Raw genomic sequence first — 22,344 nt, 5'->3', positions numbered from 1 at the left:
AGACTCATCAGTGACGCTCGAATAAAAAAAAGTTAAAAAGGCCAAATAAAATTGTTCATTTGAACCAGGATTGTATGTGACATATACTGATATTGAAAAGTTAAGAGAAATACACAAACAACAAAAGTAAACATGACCATCAAGATAAGATCAAACATGTCCAAAATCGTTAATCGACGGCTCATGGAAGTTGTTACCCTTTTAGCATTTGTTCGGTATTTACTTGAAAACCAAATATGTTGCATGGGGGAAAAATGAACTTTTGTCTTGAATAGTCTAGTTCATAACTCTTGTCAGTTATTACAGTAATATCAAGCATTATTTATTATTTGAATAATGTACATTTTACCAGACAGTTGTTTGCCAAGCTCTAGCAACACCTGCATGTTATAAGAATGTCATTTTTGAAAACTCTTTCATGAAAAAATATATCAAATAACACAAATGTGTAAATACAGAGATTTTTCTCTTTAAAAATAATGTATGCTATTTCCCGTTAGTTGATCACAATAAAAAGAAAAGAAGATGTGGTACGCATGTCAATGATACAACTTTCTCCAGAGTTCAAATTAACAAGATTTAAGCCAATACGGTCTTTCAATAATGCGAAAAAAATCGTGCCGTATACGAAACTATAAAAGACTCTGACATGACAATATGTGAAACAACTCAAACGAGAAAACGTTCGGTCTAATATAGATGTACCCCCCCCCCTCCCCAACTGAACAAAGTTAAATCATGTGGCATGAAAATAGATTTAGTTTAGCAATTGATGTTGTTAGGTTCGTGTCCATACTATAATTGTCAATTGGTTCGGGTTTTATACATTCTTGCTATCGAGCGTTCGTGTTGAGGGTAAATCCAGAAAAAGCACTTTGCACGCATGGAATTCATAACGTGTTTTTCATATGTTCAAGGGAGTCCTTAGCTCAGGTGAGTCCATGCAATGATTGCCTTTTCGTTTCACGTCAATAACTGATGATATAAAACATTTTAAATGAATCCATAAAATAGAAACTGCTCTATACAATTTCGATGAGAAGCATTTCTCTGTATGTCGAATATAGACTCTACCAGGCATCAAGACATAGTGAACGCGACCATGGGACAGTGGTTAACTATGATTACAGTGTACGAGTGCACATCAATGTATTGATTAAATCTAGGTAACCACTTTATACTAGAATAACCACATTCTTATGAGAAATATTCTCATTGAAACACCTGATTGGTCCATGATAAAAGTACAATGTAACCAAATAGAAGTAACACTGGTATGGTAAAATAACGTAAAAGACATAATCCTGTACCCGCTTGACAAAACAAAACCGCAAGGCCTTAAACACAGCTGCCGCTTGTGGATTGTGTGTTCCCAAATGTATCACCATCCAGTAACCAGTCCCTCTGTATTTAGCATGATGAATATACAGATATCGATTGGTTAAAATTTGCTGTTATACAACCTTTTAAAGCATTTTAAATCAAGGAATATTTCACATTTTTAGCGATATGTTTTATCATTGTCATACATATGAGCGTGAGGTTTGCCTAGCCATAAAACCAGGTTTAACCCACTTCAGTGTTAATTTTGGTACTTTGATTTCCTTCTTTAGTTGATATGATTCCCTCGGTTTTAGTTTGTAACCCGAATTTGTTTTCTTCCAATTATTTTATGACTATGAACACCGATATACTGCTGTTGCATTTATCATTTACATCCCTCATGCAAAGCTCGGATTTACCTTTACTGTAGGTCTTTTTTGTTGTATTACCTCTTTAACGTTTGTATTCGATTTAGAATTTTCAAAATAATTGGTCTCTAGTATCACTGAAGTGACGGTATATAGGTTTCGATTGACACAAATTAAGCATGAATCACTTCCCTTTAATCTCAATTTTGGAAAGCAGGGTGCCCTAATTCCTTTATACATCAAACAAATTCAAATTGTTAGACTGACCACTAGACTTAAGAAAAAGTTCAATTCTGAACGATTTAGTCACTGACAGCTGAAAAAAATCCGGATCATAAATAAAACTGAGGGAACTATAGAAATAACATGCTCTTGATTAAAAAGAAATCAAAACATTTTATGTTTTAGAAAATTTAAAACTCAACTGGATTTTACTGTGCCCTTTCTGTAATCCCTGTAGAAGATGGAAACTTGATAAACAGTGGAGTTTCACACGATATGGTCCACTCGGGTACACAATTATTGTCAGGTATCAAGGCCCTCTACTGTCATCTTAATAACTACATGTTGATAAGTTCTCAAAATTCTTTCCCAACATTGTTTATTTAAGCACCTTCTGGAGGAATGATAAAAAGTGCACAGCAAAATCCAGTTAATGTATTTAATTTTCCAATACATAAAATGTATTTTAAATTAATTTATATATTTTTCAAATAAAGTTTTTTATTCTGTAAAATAATTAATACCCTATCAATTGATCACTTCGGTTTTTATTGTATTTCTTATATGAATGTGAGATCTAACTCAGAGAGTTTGTAAGATTTTATCGATATACCCATATACTGTAACAGAGTTAACCACTTAACCTAAGGTCTCGTTCACTATGAAATGATCCCTGGTAGAATCAATAATCGACCCACGGGTGAAGATGATGCCACGCAATTTGTAATAATTAATTGTTCTTTGAACGGACTTTACTAAGACTATTTAAGGTAATAATTGTTGACGTGAGACGAGTATCAAAGCAGTCAAATAGAAGACAATTATATCAATACCACATCTCAAGTGAAGCTGAGTATCGGCTTCTAGTAAGAAAAAAATAAAACTTTCTGTTCCTTTAGGTAGTTCTGTTACTACAATTAAAGTAATTTGGTAGAAACAGAATATTCATTGACACCTTTTTATCAAGTAAATTTGAAATAGCTAAAGTATGCATCTCTTTATTTTTATAATGTAAATCGTCCGTGACCAATCATACTTTCTAAAGAGATTCAAACTTGTTGTCTTTGACATGCAGATGATTTGATGCAGAGACATCTAAACAAATGAACTAACATTGTCTTTTCATTACCCTTTAAATTGGAAATTCCCTATATGATATCTTTTATTATCGAAACGAAATATAGAAATAAAATACTGGAGAATAACAAAGTACAAAAAGCTGAATGTAATCATTTCAAAATAAAAGCAACAGTAGTATACCGATGTTGAATTAAGCGAATTTCGGGTTTAAGGGAAAATTCCGAGTCACAAACCAAAATCGAGGGAAACACATCTACTATAAGAGGAAAATAACGGAACAAATGAATCACTGAACTGCAACAGCACCTTGACCATATTGTATCATTCGTTGTCCTGTATATCTATTCTTAACCAATAACCTTATGTATATACGTTCAAATATCATCGAACCTGTGCAAACGCTCCTTGTGCATAGCATTATTAATACATAAAAAAGAAAGAAAACAATCTTAAAGTAAACACGAACAACTAAGGAATATTTCACAGCAGGACTTGTAGCTATAAATTATACTTAATTTATCTCCCTTAGACTGGGTTCGTTCAACATGGAATGTTATTTGTACCTGTTTATAATTTATAACACAAATATGTAATTATAGAGCTTTTCTCTGTGTTATAACTATTATTTCGTTATTGGACATAGATAAAAAAAAATTAAAAAAAAAGAAAAAGATAAGTGGAATGCTGTCCAATGATACAGCTATCAAACAGTTTTTAGCTGACGAATACAACAGCAATTATAGGCGATTATCGCTATTTTGTGCATTTTTCTTTTGATCTTTTTTTGTGATAATTTTCATATCATGCTTCTCGCTTGAGATGGAAAAATTATCGCTAGAAACTAAGGAGGCCACGTGGCGTTGCTAACGAAATTGCCATGAAATTGCCAACGTCGTCATAGGTAAAATAGCGATAAACAGATTATCATTGGTCATCTCAACTCGATTGCTTTTCTCACTTTCGCTGTACCAGCTCAAGCGAGAAAATCAATCTCGTTGAGATGATCAACGATAATCTATAATTATACCGCTTTTCAGCAATGAGATATAAAACCAAACCTTATATATAGTAAGCCAGGAAATACATGCAAAAAAAATGAGAAACAACTCAAACTAACAGTCTGATAATACATAAACAATACAAACCCTCACCAAAACCAAAACATGTCAGATAGAAATAACCAACGACAACCACCAACTAAATATAGTATTAAATACATTAAATGTATGAAATAAACGAAAGTAAAGCATGGTATCGAAAATTGGCATTTTTTAGCTGCTAATCGATTGACGTTGTTCATGTTCATGTTTATGTTCATGTTCTTGTTCATAATATTATACTGATTGATATTTTATTTGGTGTCATTGTTAATAGAAATAATGGGAAAAACAACTGATTCCTACCTGGACAAAATGAGTTGATACCAAAGCAAAGTTTTATAAAATGAGTGACAATCAACAATCAAATATTGATAATGTAAACAGATTAATTGAGTTCGTAAAAAAACATCTAATTTCTCTGTTCAATTTGAATTGCATAATCTCAGTCGTGAAACATTTCCCTGTATATCGAGTATAGTCTCTACCAGGGTTAAAGACATAATGAACAAGACCTCGGGTCGAGTGTGTTACTTTTGTAACAGTGCATGAGTAAACTTCAAATGCATTATTTTTTTATAATCTATTAAATCTCTATGTTCTAGGACCTCACACTCCTATTAGATATATTCTCACTGTCCATTGATGAAAGAACAATGCAATGTAAAATGATTTATATGGTTTTGATAACATTAAAAAAAAATACCTATACCCACCTGACAAAACCAAACCGTAAGTCACTCAACACAGCTGGTACTGGTTATTTGCTAGTTCTAGAAGCAATCACCCACCTAGTAGTCAGAACATCAATACTTACATGATGGGTATACAGCTATTGTTTGGTTATTATTTGCAGTCACTAGTATACAATCATTGAAATCATTTGAGCAGTATACATGTATATTTCTTATGCTCGTTACTTCTATATATATACTGGCATGGAAATACGGATATATTTGGCAAGAATGTCCTGTACCAAGTCAAGAATATGGCAGATGTTATCAAATAGTTCGTTTCTACGTTTAGTTGTTTTTTGCACTTTAGTGTTCCTGTTGTTCCTTTATTTTCCCTTTATAGTTGTACTTCCCTCGGTTTAATTTGTAACCTGTTTTTGTTTTCTCTGAACCGAGTTTTGATGTTTGAAAGCGGTATACTACTGTTGCCTTTATTTTTCAATAATCTGAATCATGGAATATATATCCCACTTGAAAAACCACTAATAAATCATTGTTCAGATATGGATATACTTTTGGTCTTTTATATGTTTTACCAGCTTTTTAACGTTTTTATAAGGATTCCAATTTTAAAAATACTTAGCCTCGAGAATTACTGGAGACATTTATTGTCAAATTGCACATCTGGTGTATCAAAATTGTACCGTTAATGCCACCTAGTCGATAACCCTACTCGTGGACTGATAATTACAAAATGTATTACCAATCCAGAAGCCATTACTGTACTGTCATGAATATACAGATATTGTTTGATTAAAATGTGATGTTATACAATCTTGTAAATCATTTTAAATCAAGGAATATATATCCCTCATGAAAAAATCTTATTCCTTTCCAGTCAGGCTGTACTTGAGGTCATTTTTTGTTTTATCGACTCTAAGGTTTTTATAAGTTTAAGAGGTTTCAAATAATTTGACATCAATCATCACTGAAGAGACACTTATTGTAAAAATGCTCATTTCTTTTAATCAAATTTGTACCGTTAACTTTAACGTTATATCTTACAGGGGTTCATGTGTCGGCTGTTGGGTTGTTAGATATCAAACAGTAGCCAGTACACTATTTTAGATCTTTAATTTTTGTAATCAACATTGTTATTTTATATGTAAATGTGTAAAAATGAATAAATAAATTACGTTTTAACGATTTAATACATATTTTAAGATCTGTGCAAACATTGCAAAGGTTCTGTAATCTTGAAAATCTTACCATATGGTATGTGGTAAGACTTTAATAACATACTAAATCTAGATTATTAAATAGTTTTATTCACAAGAATTTCCACAGTATTTCCGAACTAAAGAGAAAACAACTCATGTTTAGTGATAACATTTAATGGTATGATATGGGACAAGGAGTATTTGTACAGTTGTACTATTGATTCACACATTTTTTACAAAATTCATGGCACAAAATTAAAACTTTTGTATATTTAATGATTTTTAAACACACTGAATGTTTCATGTTCTATGAACATTCGTTACATCAATAGCACTTATTAGACATATTAATGTCTGTCTTACAACATACATATAAAAATGATGTATAAAACTAGTCATATTATATAAGAAAATAAAATTCAAAATATCAATAAATCACATATATCAAAAACAAAGAGCCATGTGTAATGATGATGTCTAAATGCAATTGAAATCACACATGTAATCATAACATACAATCATATCATTCATTTGATCATAACATACAAACCAATTAGACATATAATCATAATTTACATACATATCACACATGGTATCATGACAAACACACATACAAATGTATCACACATGAAATCATAACATACCAACCAATCACACATGTAATCATAATATACACACATATCACACATGTAACCATGACAAACACACATACAAATGTATCACACATGTAATCAAAACATACAAACATATCACACATGTTATCATAACATACAAATCACACATGAAACTCTTTCATACAAACAATCAGAATTAATTGTAATCATTACAATAACCTAAATTACATATCGAATCATAACAAAATATCATATATCTAATTATAACCATATTAACAAATAACAAATATCAGAGCATACAACCAAACCACATATATCATAACATACAACCGAACTACATATGTAATCAAAACATTAACAAATCACATGTAGTCTTTACAAATGAATAAATCGGCATACGACATCTCAATATATAAATTTTATAAAAATCCCACATGTAATCATGAAATACAAACAAATCACAAATGGTAGAATAACATGTAAATGTAATAACAATGGAATCCTTGCTGACAACATAAAGCAATGACTTTTATTCCTAAAATGTCTCTTTTCCATATATTCGAAATATTTAGCCTGGTACCTTTGATAACTATTCGAAGGATATGAAGGTTAAGGTATAAAAAGGGTTTAGAAATCAAGAAACATTTTACCCTAAAAAAAAAGGTTTAAAGATATAAGTCTGATTGTTCAGGTACGTGGGACATTAATTTCCATATACTTTATATAACCATCAATAAGAAAAATTTCTGTATTACTTATATCTGGTTTGATCAGACACTTGTCAGGTTAACTTTCATACACCTTACACAATTCAAAATATAGCTATTTTCTAAAAGATGTAATCCTATTTTGTGGGTTGATGGTTTATCTGAATAAATAAGAGGACTTTTGAATTGTCATTTTGTATAAAAGTCTCAGAATAAATAACAAGCATTATATACAAAATAATTAAGTCAATTTCATCAATATATACAAACAAAATCAAAACCAACTACTATTTATAAGTAAAATGCTACAACCGGTTGATGTCTTATAATGAAATAAAATACATATATAAACAACTTATTCCACTTAAGTCTGGGATCCTGACTAACTGATCGACGATAGAAGTAACTTTAGACCTGACATGGCATAGATTGGACAAGGACAAAAAGCTACTATATACACGATAAATAGGTCATTCCATAAGTAACCACATCATATTAAGAGACAGACCGATTTCACCGGATTACAAAAGCCTTTTTAAAATGAAAGAAGTAAATCACTTTCATTTTATAAGCCTTTTAAAATGTAAATTCCCTTTATGATATTTTATCATCGAAACGTACTATAAAAATAACTTATGAAACCCAAATATTGGAGAAGATTGACCATAATTTGCCATGCATGCTCTGTATGTATACTCTAAATCTTTTAAATATACATGCAAATGTCAACCAGCCTGTTAACACGCTTACTCCACATAGAGATATTATAAAAAAATAATCTAATGCAAACAATCTAATGATTAACATGAGGAAACTTTGGGAATATTTTACAGCAGACCTGTAGCTATAAAATAATGCTGGATTTATCTACCTTAGACTGGGTTCGTTGAACATGGAATGTAATTAGTACCCGTTTATATTTTATAAATATGTTCAATTCAAGATCACAAATGGATATTACAGAGAACTATCAAAAAGCTAATTATAAAAGTTAAAGAAGTACTAAATTTGGCAGCAGAATTATTTTGATTTTGTGCGTCCATGTAAGTGGTTCCATCATCTTCCACAATTAACCATTGTTCATCTTTATCATTTTTCTCTGATTGTCCTTGGTCATCTTGTGTGTAAGGGTTTCTTATGTCTGTCATTTCACCTTGATTTGGACATCCTAACCACCACGTAGCAACTGATCTTGGGTATGTGGAGTCAACCTACAAGATACAGTATAATTACGACTGTTGTGAGTTGTTTCTATTTGAAATGTGTAGTCTAATCATAATTATTCTTGTACATTTGGTGTTATCTGACCATTCCATTGTATTTCAAATACTAAACTTACATCACTGTGTTGTACGGTATGGTCCAAATTTTTTGTATAGAAAATGATTTAGTTTTGCTGTTAGGCCCTGTATTCATTTATTTTCGTACAACAATATCAAAGTTTCGTTGTTTGAAAAATAATAGCTACTTCGAGGGTACATTGTTTCGTGTTTCATGCATTTGCTCTTCACAAAGTAAAAAGTAAAATTCATCTTTTGCCACCTACATTTCAAAACCAAAAGCCATTGGTATCCCACGAATAGTAATACAATACAGATTATTATGTACACATTACATATAGGTTGGTCTGCATAAATGGTATAATTTTGATTTCCGATGTGTATGTAATTGGAGGTGAACAGGTACGTAGTATTATGGGCTTTCAGTATATGTTTAAGAAATAAATTATGAGGATGTACATATTTAACAATCATTGTTACAAAAAATGCAATTTAATTTTAAACTGATTGAAAAAGAAAAGTAGAAAAAATTTGAATAATTAATCCAAGCGTGAATAATATAGCTTAATCATAACTCCAGGTAAACGTGTGGGTTGTTTACATTCATCATTGTAACCACACTTCTCCTCACAGTTATAAATTAATAATAAAATGTGAAGATCTGAAGAGTAAATGTCGATCGATAGTCAAAACTTCAATATGTCCTTAAACACAGTCATTTAATGATTGCCAATGAGACAACTATCAACCTATATGTTACAAGAAATGTCTCTCTTATGTTCAGAAAACGTATAAAGACAGATTCATTAACCAGAACTTCATTCACAGAAGGGATAAGTTATAACCTCTCTTTAGACCTGTTATAATGTTTTATAACTGTTTTCCACATAAGAAAATGCCTATACCAAGTCAGGAATATAACAGTTATTATCCATTCGTTTGCTGTGTTTGAGCTTTTGATTTTGCCCTTTAATTAGGGACTTTTTGTTTTGAATTTTTCTCGGAGTTCAGTATTTTTGTGATTTTACTTTTTCCAAAAGATCCGTTTTATCCTTGATATAAATACAGTATATCCTTGATAGAACTGTCACTCAGAATAAATTATAGAATTTCTTGGCTTGAACTTTCCATGAGACGTCCAAACGTCTGCCCGGATAAGTTCTACTATAGATCTGTCCATATCTATTCAAGGGTAAAAACAACTGTTGTTGAGTAGAATTTTCTAAATGACGTAAATATGAGCAGCTATATAAAGGCAACAGTAGTACATCGCTGTTCAATAGTGATAATTATATTATGCAAAACAAAACCGGGTATCAAACTTAAACTAACAAGACACATCAATTATAAGAAGAAAACAATGGAATAAAAGAGGCACTGAAGTGCAACAAAAGCAAACGCCAACATACATAGAAACAAACTGTGGACAACAACTGTTTTATTCCTGACTTTGTACAGGTCATTTTAATAAAACAAAACAAAAAGTGGATTGAAACCTGGTTCTATGGCTAGCCATATACTAGTATTACGCTTCTATGCCGACTGTTGTCAGATTGGTGTCAAATGATCAGTGGTGTGCAGACGGCCGACGTGTGAGGTTATAAGAGATCTAATCACGTATGCAGAGAACCCAGCCAAAACTTCTATGCATTTAAGTAAAGGTGACTCTTAATAACCACACACAAATAAAACGATAGATTGATCATGGTTTCACTTTCAAGTTTATATTATAAAGAGATTCGTTCTTTGGCTCTTTCTAATTTACTTTATAAAAATGTATGATTGTCGATGAGACAAAATTAATATCCATGTAATACCAACAAACAAAAAGTTATATACAATCTCACTTTCCAATTTATATGGAATTTGTATACTTTATGTGCAATACATGCTGTATCATAATATATTTTAACATTTCAATGGACACCCTGACACCTGATATATGTACAACTGTCATATTTGTTATGTTTATGTTATTATATTCACAATGAAATATTGTTCACAATTTATGATTACACCTGGATAAGTAGATAAAAATATCACGCCAAAGATATACGTTATATGGGAATAAAAAGAGACATAAGGTATACGTCAAGTAGACTGAAACCCAAATACAGATGTTTTTAGAATATGTCACCCAGGCTTTTAATAATCCAAATCTGGTATAGGCGTGAATAAATTGCACAGACACAATCAAAGATCAGCATCTACTATCAAAACTCAACTCTCAAGTAAAGGAACACATTCTGATGATACGGTGCAGGGATCTGCTGTTACTTTAACGGGTGTTTCTATTAACAGTCATTTCCATTTGCATTCTATTTTATAGTATATATTTTGGTAAAAACATTGGAGGGCTAATTTAGATGAAGAGATGTTTGTTAGCAACAGATAGTGTGATATGTGCTTTGAAACAGTCAAGTGCATTACATTAATTATACTGTAGCTAAAGGTAGGAGGCTCCGATGCCAATATTGATACTGGGTAAAATGAATACATGTATTTATATGAATCTATAGTGGTCTGTATAGGTCCGTAAGGATGCTTTTGTGAATGTTGTCTTGTTTTTGTATTAAAATTCCCCGATCTTTTTAAGTATAACACATTTTGAAGTATAGTATCTGACATTCAAAACATATGCTTACTGTAAAAAGATGATCATTATATCTGTAATATTTCTCGCCACTGAAAAAGTAGGTCCTTCCATTCTCCCACTTAAAAGCTGCAGTTATCTTCCTTGGTAAACCTCTCCATACCGACACTGGTCGGGGATAACCGTACTCCACCTTTCTCCCAGAATATCTCCAATAATAACCATCTGAAATAAATATATTTGATATAACATGATATCATTATATTACTTTGCTATACTATATACTGCCTGAATATCTCAATTGAGTTGACCAATTGACACTGAATTAAATCGGTAAGAGATTAAAAGGAGCCAAATAGTAGTGTATCTTTTGACTAAAAATAAATATAACTATTTATACATGCCTATCGTTTTGATAAATCCCCATTTTCTGAAATATATTTTAGAAATAAATGAAAGACAACAGAATTATTCCTTTCTATGATTTTTCATATGTTACATACATATATTAAAACCTCTGCAGTTAAATGTTACCTTAATTATTACGAATTTGCCATAACCATTCTAGAAATATAACACATATATCGACAACATGAATACCATCAAAATAATCGGTGATACATAGATTTTAAAATTCGTTGTTTTCAACTTGGAGATTCTCACCTTTAAAGAAATAAGTTTTACCATTACCGCTCCAGACCACAGCAGCATCGATACCAGCAGGCACTCCACTGAACCCAACTGATATCTTTTTAGGACCATATATCCTCTTAGTGTTCTGGAACTTCCAATAAACATCGTCCTATAAGCGAAAAAGAAAAGATATTTTGAATATAGACAACTGCATACAAGAACAATTTCTAATGACAGTTGATTTCCATTTTGAATTGTTTTACATTTCTTCATCATGGGTCATGGTAAATGGTGCTGTACGGAGACCTTAACTATTTTAATAAACGTCAAATCTATAGACTGACGGTGTCATTGGCAAACATACCATTCATCTTTATTTTTATATCAATAGTTTGTTTCTTACCTTAAAAATATAGGTATATCCATTGTCCCATGTAATAGCAGAATCTATTGGTCCCTCTACGCCTTTGAAGTCCCACGATATTCTCCTCGGGAAACCTTGCTCAATACCATAACGGGTTAAACGATAATGATGTTTTCCTGCAACAGATTATTCAAATATATAATTGTCATGCCAAACTGCATTAGCTTAAATCACTAAAAACTTGAATACATTACAAATCATGTTGAAAAATTATCACATATCTAAGCCCAATAGTCACTTGCTTTCAAAGTCTTGTATGACAATATTTATGAGAAAAAAAATCCCAAGATGTACTTCTGAAGCAATATTTATTATGATTGTTTCTAAAAATCAAAAAAAAAAAGGTTATGACATTTTATAATATTATGGAACACAAATAGCAAAAGGAGACCATGAGCCATAAAATTAATTATGAAGAAATGCTTAAATATTAATTTACCTTAATCAAATGAAATCAGATTTGTTGATAATTGTAAAAGATAATAACAAATATAAATAAAACCGTTGACTATTCAAAATTCATAAGGTTTTAGAAAAAATACCTTTAAAGATATAAGTTTCGCCATTTTTCAGTCTTGTTATGGCATCTATATAAGCATGTCTACATATGTGTGGGATTTGCACAACTGGACTTTTATATGTTGTAGTAATTCTGTCTGCAGTAGTTGGTTTTGTTGTCCATGGTTTGGGAATCATGTTTTGGTCTTTCATTGGTTTCCATGGTTTCATCGGTTTCCATGGTTTCGTCGGTTTCCATGGTTTCATCGTTGTAGTTGTTGTGGTAGTTGTCGTTGGTGGTGTTGGTTTTGGGGTGTTCTTTGGCGTTCCTATAAAAGACAAAATTAGAAAATTGTATGACTTATTATACAACCTAACGTATTGATGATTATAACTATCAATAATGGTTTACTAGATTGAGACAGTTTCTCACTCACTCACTCAATCTTTCATTCGTTAGTTTTGCTTATTTTAAGGCAGGTTGAAACTGTCAGTTAGTAAATGTTGGCGATTATTTGCATTACACAAAACATGAAAGAGAAATAAAAATATGAAATCACACCAATATTTTGTTGAAAGCGAAGTTTTGTTTTACCGATTCTCAGATATTAATGTACTCATTATTTTATGCTTAAGCAGTTCAATAATATGCATCAAAAATGACTGCAACAACGCTCTACAGTCCTGTCTAAAAATCTTTTTTTACTGTGTATATGAATAAATTGATGAATAAAAATTAAATTTAATTGTATTGTATCCTCAATTTCCACTACGTTTCATCCAAGATATAGATAGGGGTCATGTTTCTCAATCTTATTGTATGTGGGGTTTTTTTTATGGACTTGTTTGTCTCTTTTTCGTTTTTCTTAATTTTAGCCATTCTCTGTTTATCTTCACTGAGTTTTGAATGTCAACTATTTTTGAAATTTTCCGCCTCTTTTCTCCAGATTAGAGACAACTGATACCATTGTATATGTTTGGTTTCATTGACTTTAATTAACAATGATTTTACCATATAATGCCTGTATGGCAGCTACATCATCCCTTCCAAGTTTGAAATCTTTTGTGTGGCCTTTATAAAATGGTGCCATTAACGCACTATAAATGTTGGAATGTGCTAGTCCTAAGGAATGTCCGAATTCGTGTGTTGCAACTTGAAAAAAATCCACACCTGCAATTTAAAACTACATTTACTGCTATGTTTATTAAGAAGAGAGTCTGGTTTATTATTATATAGCAGTTAAGTAGTTCATGTTGATATCAAACAGTACCAACTCAAGTTAATATAGTGTCTGTCCTTCGGTAGGCTTGTTGTCTCTTTGCATTCCCCATTTCCATTCTCAATTTTATTTCTTTTATGGTAATCGGCCTCTTTGCTTGACCTCCATTATCTGACTGTTTACTGAGATGCCAACTAGTACAGAATAAAATTTGGCCAACAGAAAATCATTCATCGTGTATACACTACACTTTTCTTTATCAACACGATCAATCGAATACCGAAAGTAGGCAACCGTTGCAACTCTTAGAATTTGTAATTTAAAAATCTAAAACAAGTTGATGAGTGGATAAAACAAATGATGACGTAAAATATAGCAAAACTCGGACAAGAAATCAGAGCAATGCCTGAGAGAAATGGAAATCTTGTAATTTAGATATCGCATTATCATAGAAAAAAGAAATAACAAAAATCAAGAAGAGAAGAGAATTTTAAAGGAATGTTAAAATATAAAGAAAAGAAATTAAAAGCAAAACCGTTCTTGGCGTTTTAAACGGAAACATTATTAATTTTCAAAAAATGAAACATATATATAATACATTAGTTACATGAGGTGTAATAGGGATAATGCGCTAGAAAAACTTTAAAAGATAAATTCGAACTAATGAACAGATCAAGAAATTTATTTCGAACACTTTACCGTCGGGAAGGTTAATAGTCCATGGTTCATCATCATCAAAATGGGCATCTCCTCCAAACTGTGGGAAGAAAGCATGAGCTAATGTTTGACCTTGACCATCAAATGGGTTATTGTCGCCATGCCAATATTTTTCAAATCGTATATCAATATCCACTGGTCCGGAGTATTTCCTAGTAAATGTTAAAGGTGAAACTTCGCTCCAAACCTGTGCGAAATAAAAAATAAATAAATATATTTTATTTGATTGTCAGAAACCTTCAGTTTTCCTAGGGACCTCTGTTTGAGTTAAATAAGCACTATTTTAGATATCAACTAAATCTTTTGTTTACTACGGGATTTTTTTTAGTTTTTTAGTGATAACGTTATATTTTCTCGCTTTCTTTATCTTTTGTCCCATAATTTTGATTGCACCCTATAGTGCTTATCCTACTGTAGTCCTATTTCTTAATTTTATGAATTTATGCTTTTAATTCCCATTATTTAGATCCCTTTTACTCACTTGAAATGCATTGTGAATTTCCTTGTCGACATCCACTTTCTTTATCTTTGAACCATATTTGGAAATTTTATATGTTAAATAGTGCTTTGACCATTTACTGCCTGTAAATAAAATGCATCATTTTTAAAAATCTGACTACTTCCAATTACCACTCGAGATGTAATTAATGTATTACTCTTATAAATGTCAACAACAACAGTATGTTCATGTATATGCAGTACAATGGTATGCAAAGATCAAGTCCTACATAACATCTGTAATAGAATATTTGTCAGCAAAACATAAGTATTTTTGAGGGCCAGTTATTGTCAATGTTTCACAGATGAGAGTCAGATGACCGTGACGTATGATACATGTTTACCCATGCTCTATAAAAAAAACAATTATCACACATCTACCATGGTATCAGTTGCCTAATTGATAAAACTCTATAGTTTCAAACGTTTTGGATATTCATTCACGTCAATGTAAGCCAAAGCATCTTAATGACCAAGAATTGTTAATCTTTCATTAAAACAGTATAATTTTAATAAAAATAAGATCATTGAAACGGTTATCACCAAGATATTGGAACTTTTATGACAACAATGTTCATATGGGAACCAAGTGTGATCCTTTTCTCGTCGACTTGTTCCTTTGTTTGTATGAGGCGACTCCAACCAGTAGCTTATCAAGACTTTGTGTTTCACTATAGATAAATTTGTTGAAGATTGAACAACTGCTGTTATATAATATAATATGTTCTGAAGTCTTCGATACTTAGAACTTTGATTTTAATTTTTATAAATAGGAAAGTACATGTAGGGGTTGCGTTTCTTTTGAAACTCAGAATAATTAAAACACTTAAATTTTCTTATTTCTTGTATTACAGGCACAATAATCAGTATGAGATACAGTAAAATGATTGGTTTAATGTGATAATTCAATTGCATAATTTGTAATTATTGTAGTTACCATGTAAAGCGTATCGTTTCTTTCTCTTGGCATTATCAGACGTTCCTTGCATGTCGTCCTTGACGCCACACCTTGGGCGCTTCATCATCTCCTTTGTAGATGTGTCAAGAACACCTGGAATGAAACATACATTTCTCTGCATGTTATTAATTAAGGAATGACAGGTGAGAGACACGTGTGGTACCGACTACCATACAGACATACCGGATGGCTTCCTTTGTTACAAAATGAAGGTTGAAATATTTCATATTCATTTTTCTTGTCAGAAGCCACATGTTTTTCATCAGATACAGAGACATGCAATCATTTATTTCGATGTTGCATTTTGGGAAATTATCAATACTAAGGAACTTAATTTTCCATCGCATTTACTCACTGTCTAGTGGACATGACTTTAACAATTGTATGCGATCTATCTACTTTACACTTGTGTACGAGCAGAAAAGGAGAGCCAAACTTTTTTTTACTCCAAGTTTTGAACAAAAATACCTAATTAAAAAAACCTAAAACGTAAGAGGACATTGACTAAGGCCTAGACTGTAGAAAAAAATGGATTTTTTGTGCTTGTCGCTTTTTGTATACCTACTTAACAACCCCACCTTTGAGTCCCCCCATACTGACTTGGACATTCTGATAGGGCATTGCTCTAACATATTTTACATTCAGTCACATGACGGAATTTGCACTAGTAGGATAGATGCAGGTCGTATGATACAGTATATTGTTCTGGCACTAGTATCTGAAAAACTTCTGGTTACACACATATGACATTTGTAAATAAACGGTTCAGTGATAGGTGTCATAATCATTAATGATGATCTTTCTTGTAAACATGCGTCCATTATAGATTTATAAAACAATAGAGGAAATTTGAACTGACGTAAAATCTTTACAACAGAACATTAATTGTTCGTAAAAAAAAATATGGCAACCTTTGTTGGATTCAGGGAAACTACGATATGTTAATGTCTAAGGCGGCATGCTATTCATATTAGCACAGATATTTTAGCTGTTTAAACGTATATCCATGTCCCTTGAGTTGCGTGAAAGAATGAAAACTATTTATAATCTGACATTAACCAATTGATAGAATAATGTTAATACAAATACCACCTGCATTCAACGCTAAATCTGATATTTTTACATCGGAAATTAACTCTGAAAAGATATCGGTCCAATAATCAATTTGAAAAAAAACAGTTGGCGTTGTACTTGAAAATTCTAAAAATAAAATTTATTAAAGAATGAAATTGTTGTCAATTGTCATAAGAAAAACAGAGAAAAAAACCCAACAACAACCAAGAAATAAAAAGCTACTTGGAAATCCTAAAAATAGTCACGATTAACTCAAATATGTCGATATACCAACGAAAATAGACATACAGTAAGTAAATGTTTCCAGACTTTTAATGTCTACATGAATTTGTTCAAGGGTATGTACTACTTAAATTTGAAGATATGATTACTTTGTGTTGTGGACTCTTCTCGAAACCTACGTTTATAAGGAGTTGAGGCTGAAACCTGCATTAAGGTTTAAACGGGTTTGAAGATGCAACTTATATTAAAGTTTTAAACGGGTTTGAGGATGAAACACACATTTGATGTTTCGACCAGATTTTAGGATGAAACCTTCATTTAAGTTTCAATCGAATTTAAGTTTGATGCCCATATATTACAATCCGAATTTACACGTCAATTTGCTATTAGTATCGTTATACAAATTACTATAAATTACTTATTTTTGAGTATTACATAACAATAATTATTTCAGAAGTTAATACTGAACGCTGAAAATAATTAAGCAGATTAATTTTATGAAAAGTAATTAAGTTATTGGTACCAGTCTAGCTGTAAATAGATGAACGATATGATGCCACACAGACGTTTATAAAGAGTGTCTATTGTATGTCTTAATTGGGTGTAATATTTTGCACTAAGAAACAAAATTTCTTAACATGAATGGCGTCAATGTAGACAAAACTTGTCCGTAAACAAGGGATGAATAATAGGTTTAAACAGTGGTAGCATGAACACTTGTTTAAAGCATACTTCCGTTTGTTCAAATATATTACGTCACATTACCAACAGACGTGGTAATACGTCAATTATACAGACACAAGGACACATATTCAGGACAACATATATACAGACTTATAGACAGTCAGGTATCGACAAAACATACCAAGGTCTAAAAAGTCTTAAAAAAAACTTTCCGAAATTACACAGAAGCTTTCAAAGATGTGGCTTCAACTCATTTTATTTAACAAAATTCAAAAAAAATATATATAATAAATCTCAAATTAAACATGTAAAAGAACCTGGAAGAAACACAAAGAAAATTGAGACGATGCCAATTGCCAGCTATCCAAAAAAACATGTCGGATCACAGCATTTGGTTACACCACACAATAAACTCTAAAGAGAGAAAACTACCATGGAAACAGAAAAAAGTATTTATAGAACTTTTGCATGATTAAGATGCATGTGATATTTTGGAAAACACCTAAGTTATTTTTATAGCTAATGATCTAATGCACTGCGACAGAGTGTACATGTGGTTTACCTTCATATTAAAGTTATGATCTGATACAGATAGAACGTTTCATTGCCTGTCTATCATTCATCAGGTCATTAGGCCATAAAGTAACTTATAGGACTTTGATATCTATATAGACCACAAAGTACCCATGAAACATGCACCACACATAAATCATTTTGTACCTGTAAACATTAATTTGTTATGATGAACCAGAAGCACTTCCGGAAATAAGCTTTGATAAATTGATTGCTTTATGACTGCATGTGATTATTATTGTTACACTCTCAGTTTGACATCAGCTTCTATTTTCTACTAACGTTTTATGTTTCTTTAGATACTTTGTTCTACCAGAGAACATTGTGGAGCAACTGGAATCATGATATCGACTTTAGATTGTCTAGATTGATATTTTGAAAAAAAGACGGGATATTGGGTGTTTAAGAAAAGTATGAAATAAGAAAAAGAAAACAGAAACACAATCATGTAATGCATCAGAATATCAATATTTGATTCAAATTCTTTAGATCCTTTTAATATATATGATGTAATGTATGAATAATAATTTAGCTTTGGATGTACTAGACGAAGTAACAATCAAAGAAGGATAGCTACCTTTAAATTGATATAATAACACGAGGGTTAGGTCACATTCAGGTTTTAATAATATGATCTGGTTATTTTAACCTACAAGGCTAGTGGTGACCTCTAATGCCATTAAATGGAATCAGTAACAGGGAAAATTAGTCGTACCTTTTTCAAGACCTTTTTTCCAACCAATTACATAGCTATTCATGTTTATAAACTCACCTGTAACAGGTAAATTGGCCATCATCTGAAAGTTTTTGACTGCATCTTTATAGAACTCCTCGGTTCTGTATGCAGCACTACCTGATGACTCCGGAGGTATATAACCATATTTCATTAAATAATTCTACAAAGATAGGATACAATAAAGTTGTAAAGTAAAATTTAGCATAATGTACTGAACTATTTTATATAAAAAAAAAGAAGATGTTGTATGATTGCCAATGAGACAACTCTCCACAAGAGACCAAATGAAACAGAAATAAACAACCATAGTCACTGTACGGCCTTCAACAATGAGCAAAGCCCATACCACATAGCCAGCTATAAAAGGCCCCGAAATGACAAATGTTAAACAATTCAAACGAGAAAACTTAGAACATTTTTTAATCGGGTTGCTGTCTCAAGACCCAACATTTCATTTCATTTGAATTGATTGTTATTTGATGAATAGTGTTTTCTTATTATACGGGTGATATACAATATACTTTAAATGGATAAATTGGAGATAATGTCATAATACTACAGAAAACATATACGAGTTTTGTGCTCTTAAAAATGTAATGTGAAACACTACACCACTTCATATTTCAATACAATCACAATATCGGCGGGTTAGTTCATAAGAACATAGATTAATATCAGGATCTTCTTTCAAAATTTTCCGCTACAACTGAAGAACTGAAAAACACCATGTGACAATGGTATATTATATGGTTTTAAAGTTGATGTCGGCAGTTTTAAATGTGTCTCTTGGGTAAAAAGTTAAATAGGTCGCTTTTCTAAACTATCATTAACACGGGTAACTCATCTCTAAATAGCCTGAATTAATTCAATGGTCTGAAATGTGGAATAAAGACAACTAATAGGTGCATTCATAGATGTATAAACCCAAGTTATATATACATCTATGATTTATCAGGACAGGTAATTAGGATTAAGAAAGTATCGTGAATTCAGGAAATAAATCAGCCAAAGTATAAAAAAAACTACATTAACAGACTACCAGTCATTTAATAGAAAAAAATGAAATTTACCGTGGGATAATTCAATTAAATATTATGAAAATTGAATGTTGCTCTACTTAGCGACAGTAATACATATGTTTGCTATTCTTAAAAAATTAACTACTGACGTCACACACCCACTGTCAAATCAATAATGGTATATCATTTGACAAAACATTATATAATTCTTACCGTTTCATCTGCATTTATTACTAAGTTTCCCAAGGTTTCATATTTAATAAATTGTAACACTAATGTTAGACTAAAAATCAGTCTGTTAACTATATCCATTATGATAAACACTAATTTAGTTCCTTGTTATTCGAATTAGTCTTTATACAGAGAAATTATAAAAGTAGATTCATAATTTAATCGATATGAAAATAAGTAATATGTTAGTTGCTTCCTACTCCTAAAATAAAGTTTGTGTTAAAAAACAATGTATAAATATATAAACAAGTTACGTCATGATTGACAGCTAAGTTCAAATGGGCGGTCTTAGAACTCTACAGATGAAAAGAGCGCGGGTAATTGCCCTACAAGAGAAGTTTGGAATCAATCACCGTAAAGTTCATATTAGTATTAAAGGGAGTGAAGTAGCCCTGCTCTATCGATACTATACATTAATTGGTAGTCTGTAGGTTTTGTTTATGTAACTTTTGCACCCAATGATTTGTTATAACCAGAAATCCGATAAGAAGAATGGGCAGTTACATGATTATAATGACCTAACATCCGATGACCACTAACTCCAGAACATTTAAAATCACTGACCGATTCTTAACTTCATCCAATGTATAATACAAGTCATAAATTATTTATTGTCAGTTTGGTAAGCTTCAACATACATGATTCTAGACAGTGGTTTTGATGGAGATGATACATTTTATTCATGAATGTTAATTGGTTTAATTGGAATTGATCGGATCGATTGATGCTCTTTTAGCCTTGACTCCAGTGGCAAACATTTCATGTATGTTTTAGATAAGAACATATTAACAGTAAATCCAATGGGTACACGTAATGGGTACTTTATATCAATATGATGAGTTAAGCCCTTTCGAACTGATTTTTCAGTTTATTCTTTTGTTGTAGTATATTGCCACCTGTCTCGGGTTAGGAGAGGGGTTGGCCAGAAAAATAGTTTAGCCATATTGAATATTTGAATTGTTTCCTATTTCCATGTCAGGATCGTTTATAGCCGACTATACGGTATGTATTTTTCTCATTGATGAATACAATACGGCTGTCTATTATAAAGTATGCTGGTACAGATCAAAATGTAAACATAATGAATATATGCTATTATATATATATCCCACACAGTGAGCGTAACCCCCCTCCCCATCCCTCAGCTGGACAATGGAGGACCAGATAACTCCTATGACCCTTATGGTCGGTATCATATTCATTTACATAGAAATAAGAACAGGTATTTTCCTTTGGCCTTAATAGCTAGTTGTCATATTGTCAATTATTGAATTTCAACATCTGTTAATTATAAACATTCGGTTGTTTTTCTGTAGATTTTTGGAATTTTTAATTACGACTTCAGAATTTAAACAATAGAATATTAAAGACAATCGACTGACTCACTGACACAATTCCCACGTCTCAAAGGCTGAATCATGCATTTTCAAATTAACTATTATATAAGCTGTATATAGGTTAGGAGTTAACATTAAACCGCACGTGAGTATCTCACCTGGGTAAGACAACACGTGTGTACAGGTAAAAAAAAAACCTTCATATCTGCAGTTTTGAAAGAAACTTAACAATAAATGTAAGAAAAAATCTGATACTAATATGAAAAAATGTGTGATATCATTGTTTAATGAGACAACAACCCAACGAGACAAATAGAACTAAAAAAATCTCGAAACACATCA

At 31.5% G+C, this 22,344-nt stretch overlaps 1 protein-coding gene across 1 annotated transcript; it reads right to left on the bottom strand.

Annotated features, from left to right (window-relative positions):
- Nucleotides 1-6,072: 6,072 nt before the first annotated feature.
- On the bottom strand, nt 6,073-20,928 carry LOC139517849 (matrix metalloproteinase-16-like). The gene is made up of 11 exons (XM_071309310.1): nt 20,648-20,928; nt 19,452-19,575; nt 16,106-16,219; nt 15,152-15,252; nt 14,653-14,857; nt 13,746-13,904; nt 12,778-13,062; nt 12,215-12,351; nt 11,842-11,980; nt 11,231-11,403; nt 6,073-8,516 (listed from the first exon to the last, which is right to left on the bottom strand). Exons 1-11 carry the CDS (start codon nt 20,744-20,746, stop codon nt 8,250-8,252), a joined length of 1,803 nt encoding a protein of 600 aa, XP_071165411.1. The 5' UTR covers nt 20,747-20,928; the 3' UTR covers nt 6,073-8,249.
- Between the last annotated feature and the right edge of the window lie 1,416 nt (nt 20,929-22,344).

This window comes from Mytilus edulis, chromosome 3 (assembly GCF_963676685.1).
Source record: "Mytilus edulis chromosome 3, xbMytEdul2.2, whole genome shotgun sequence".
NCBI classification, from domain to species: Eukaryota; Metazoa; Mollusca; class Bivalvia; order Mytilida; family Mytilidae; genus Mytilus; species Mytilus edulis.
The sequence above is the reverse complement of the archived record's forward strand: the minus strand, read 5'-3'. Positions and strand labels throughout refer to the sequence as shown.

What these genes read in the sequence shown, in the direction of transcription:
- LOC139517849 (XM_071309310.1), bottom strand. Translation starts at nt 20,746, where the DNA reads ATGGATATAGTTAACAGACTGATTTTTAGTCTAACATTAGTGTTACAA. An exon ending in AAATTCACAATGCATTTCAA is followed by an intron (nt 14,858 to 15,151) that starts GTGAGTAAAAGG and finishes TATTTCGCACAG; the next exon opens with GTTTGGAGCGAAGTTTCACC. An exon ending in TAAAACTTATTTCTTTAAAG is followed by an intron (nt 11,404 to 11,841) that starts GTGAGAATCTCC and finishes TATTTATTTCAG; the next exon opens with ATGGTTATTATTGGAGATAT.